Source organism: Vollenhovia emeryi, unplaced genomic scaffold (assembly GCF_000949405.1).
Source record: "Vollenhovia emeryi isolate VEMERY1.0 unplaced genomic scaffold, V.emery_V1.0 DF942306.1, whole genome shotgun sequence".
NCBI lineage: Eukaryota > Metazoa > Arthropoda > Insecta > Hymenoptera > Formicidae > Vollenhovia > Vollenhovia emeryi.
The window spans coordinates 1-3,938 of NW_011964060.1; the positions used below are offsets into that span (position 1 = coordinate 1).

Sequence of the window (3,938 nt, forward strand, 5' to 3'; positions counted from 1 at the left end):
ATAAAAGCTGGTCCTTCGAGCCGGATCGGAAGCCCCATAGAGAATCACTCGAGGGCAGTGCACATCACAGAGTCGTGCGCTAGAGATCACAACCATGAACCAACAACTCGAGATGCAGCTGTCGCTGTTCCATTCCGTGTCAAGGGCGCTTGACAACTTTAAGAAAATCGGGAAGAACAATTTTACTCCCGCGAAGATACGGTCGAGAATGACATCGCTGAAAGAGACGTGGCATCAGTGCCAGCTAGGGCACGCCGCGCTCTTGAATCTTTGCTCCGGAGCCGAGAGGAAAACCACCCCTTACTTCCAGGAGGGTCAACTAGATGCACACGAGGACATCTTCCAGACGGCGCTGGACTACATGGCCGATCAGCTCGAGATACTGGAACCAAGCGTGAGCCCGAACCGAACCACCGAACAATTTTCGTTTTCGCGATCCGAGACATCCGCGCTCTCGTTACAGCATCTTCCGCCTATCCAACTCCCTCCGTTCTCCGGCGACGTAGTCGAGTGGGAGACCTTTCGAGATCGCTTCACGTCCCTAATTATCGATAACAAAGACATATCCGATTTTTCGCGAATGCATTTTCTAGCATCGAGCCTGACCGGTCGCGCTCGCGATACAATAGCCGGAATTTCTGTAACCGCCGATAATTTTAAAACCGCATGGGACGCCCTTGAAGCTCGCTACGAAAATAAGCGGAAATTGATCGAAACGCACGTGGCCTCTCTGTACAATCTCCCATCGTTAACCCGCGAGTCCGCCGCGGATCTACACGCGTTGCGCGATCAAGCTGATCGCGCGAAGTCCGCTCTGGAACGGCTCGATCGAACCCCTGAAGAGCTCTTCAACGACATACTAGTGTATTTCGTATCGCAGAAATTAGACCCCGCTACAAAGCGAGCGTGGAAAATAAAGTGCTGCTCAGACACAGCAAATCCGTTACCTACGTACGACGGTCTGAAAAAGTTTCTGAGCTCGCGAGCTGTCGCGCTCGAGGAAATCGCGCCTGCCGCGAGCGCGAAGACTCGGATCGTAAAATCACACAACGTCGCCGCCGCGAAAACAAAAGAAATCGCGTGCTCGTTGTGCAAGGGCACACATTACTTAAGTAAATGTCCGAAGTTTCTGAGTAAGAGCTCAATTCAAAGACGCGAATTAATCAAACAGACAAACCGTTGCTACAATTGTCTGAGCGCGAAGCACTCGGTGAGCGAGTGTACAAGCACGTTCACCTGTCGCATGTGCCAACAGAAGCATCACACGTTGTTACATAACGACTCGGTCTCTTCCTCGAGCGCCACGCAAGCGACGGATCAATCCGGCGGTACCGCGCCGAGCGGAGATTCATCCACCGCCTCGCAAGTTACCGCTATGACTTCCACTACCGTCGCCGCTGATCCCACGCCAGTTTTACTCGCGACCGCCGAGGTCACCGTACGTTCGCGAAACCGCCAAACCGAAGCCGTCAGAGCCCTGATTGACCAGGGTTCCGAAGTCACTTTCATGAGCGAAAAGCTGGCTCAACTTTTACGGGTGACTCGCACCCGTACTCGCACCACCATTTCCGCAGTCGGGGGCGCGTTTGCCGGGGTCTGCCGACACGCGGCTTCGATAATTATTTCACCGCGCGAAAAAGATAAACCGGAGTTTCGGACTCTCGCATTCATTCTACCATCGCTCACCAAATACGCCCCGCGTACGGAAACTTCCGTCTCTAACTGGAGTCACTTAGAAAATATTCACCTCGCGGATAGCCACCCCACGGGATCGCGTCCGATCGATATCATTATCGGCGCCGATCTATACGGCGACCTCATAATGAGCGGCGTCCGTAAGGGGCCCAAAGGCCAACCAATAGCTCAGCAATCGCATCTCGGTTGGCTCCTTTCCGGGCCAACGATGAATCGACCGTTTCCGCGTCAAGAGATTCGAGCGTTTCACTGTTCTCTCGAACGGGAGATTCGCAGATTTTGGGAGGTCGAGGATCTTCCACACCACGCGACACTCTCGCCAGCCGAGAAGCAGTGCGAGAATCATTTTCGACAAACGCATACGCGAGCGGAAGACGGGCGATACATTGTTCGATTGCCGTTCAAATCCCAAGCCCCCGTCGATATGGGCCGCTCGAGAGCAGTGGCGTTGCAGCGATTAAATTCCCTGAGACGGCGCCTCGATCCGTGCCCAGAAATGAAGAAGGAGTACTCCGACTTTCTCGCCGAGTACGAGAGTCTCAAGCACATGACGAAGGTCGAGCCTCCGTCGTTGACGATATCAACGGCCGTGTATATCCCTCACCATCCCGTAATTCGCAATTCTAGCTCCACGACCAGATTGAGAGTCGTGTTTAACGCATCGAGTGTCACATCGAGCGGAACGTCTCTCAATTTACACCTCCACGCAGGCCCAAAGTTGCAAACGGATCTTACGGCCGTCCTACTTCGATGGCGTACATATCGCTACATCTACAGCGCGGACATCGCGAAGATGTACCGACAGATCTGGATCGATCCTCGCGATCGGGATTATCAGAGAATCTTATGGCTGAATCCGGAGAGTTCCGACGTGCAGGATTACCGACTTAATACCGTGACCTACGGGACAGTATCAGCTCCATTTCTCGCTCTTCGCGTGCTCAATCAACTTATAAAGGACGAAGGCGACCAATTTCCCCTCGCGGTTTCGATTCTCACCGATAATATTTATGTCGACGACGTTCTGTTCGGTGCCCACTCCATAACTGAAATAAAATTAGCTCGCGCTCAGCTTTGCGATCTCCTGCTCCGAGGAGGTTTCACGTTAAGAAAATGGGCGAGCAATCGAGCTGAATTACTCTCCGATATTCCGTCGGACGATCACGGTCTAGCGTGTAACCGTGACCTCCAGATAGACGAAAGCGTCAACATCCTCGGAATATCCTGGAATCCGTCTATCGACGCGTTTCAGTTTCGCGTAGATCTATTGCCCGAAGTTCCTCGAACCAAGCGGCAGGTGTTATCGGCGATAGCTAAACTCTTCGATCCTCTCGGGTGGGCTTCCCCCACCGTTATATTCGCGAAAATGTTCATGCAAACGCTATGGACTCTTAGTTTAAACTGGGACGATGTCTTGCCGCCGGACGAGCGTAACCACTGGGAAACCATCTACCATTCATTCATCAATCCAAATCAAATAACCATTGACCGTTGGACCGGACAAACATCCGACTGCGCACGCTGCGAACTTCACGGATTCGCCGACGCGTCCACCAAAGCTTACGCGGCTTGCGTATATTTGCGCACGGCTTTGCCATCCGGCGAAAGCACCGTCAGATTACTCGCCGGCAAGTCTCGAGTCGCACCGATCAAAACAATTAGCGTGCCACGTTTGGAACTTTCCGCCGCTCTACTTCTAACCCGCCTGATCACGTTCATCCAAAGTTCACTCAATCTGAGTTCGAACCCTTGTTTCTGCTGGACGGATTCCACCGTCACATTAACTTGGATTCGAGCTCACCCATCAAAATGGAAGACCTTCGTGGCGAATCGCGTTTCAGAGATTCAAACTCTTCTCCCTCACGCAAATTGGCGTCACGTGTCAACCAACGACAACCCCGCTGATTGCGCGTCGCGAGGCCTTCTCGGCTCGGAGCTCCCGTCTTTCGACCTTTGGTGGCACGGTCCCGCCTGGCTCCGCCGCGACCCTATCGAGTGGCCCGCGACGAGCGATCAGCTCTCTACCGAAGCAGATACGGACGCGCGTTGCGCGAACGTACACATCGCACACGCCGATGAATCGTGGGGTTTGGCTACTCGTTTCTCGAGTTGGGCTAAACTCGTGCGAGTTACGGCTTATGTCTTTCGCTTCGTGACGCGCTGTAGGCCGAAACAGGAATCGAAGCGCCTTACAGGACATACTCTTGTGTCGCTCTCCGCGAACGAGTGCCATTATGCCAGAA

At 53.4% G+C, this 3,938-nt stretch overlaps 1 protein-coding gene across 1 annotated transcript; it reads left to right on the forward strand.

The window, feature by feature from the left end:
* Positions 1-94: 94 nt before the first annotated feature.
* LOC105569280 lies at positions 95-3,857 on the forward strand (the record flags this gene model as incomplete). The annotated part of the gene is made up of 1 exon (XM_012025628.1): positions 95-3,857. A coding segment is annotated over exon 1 (3,763 nt), but the record flags the coding sequence as incomplete, so codon positions are not given.
* Between the last annotated feature and the right edge of the window lie 81 nt (positions 3,858-3,938).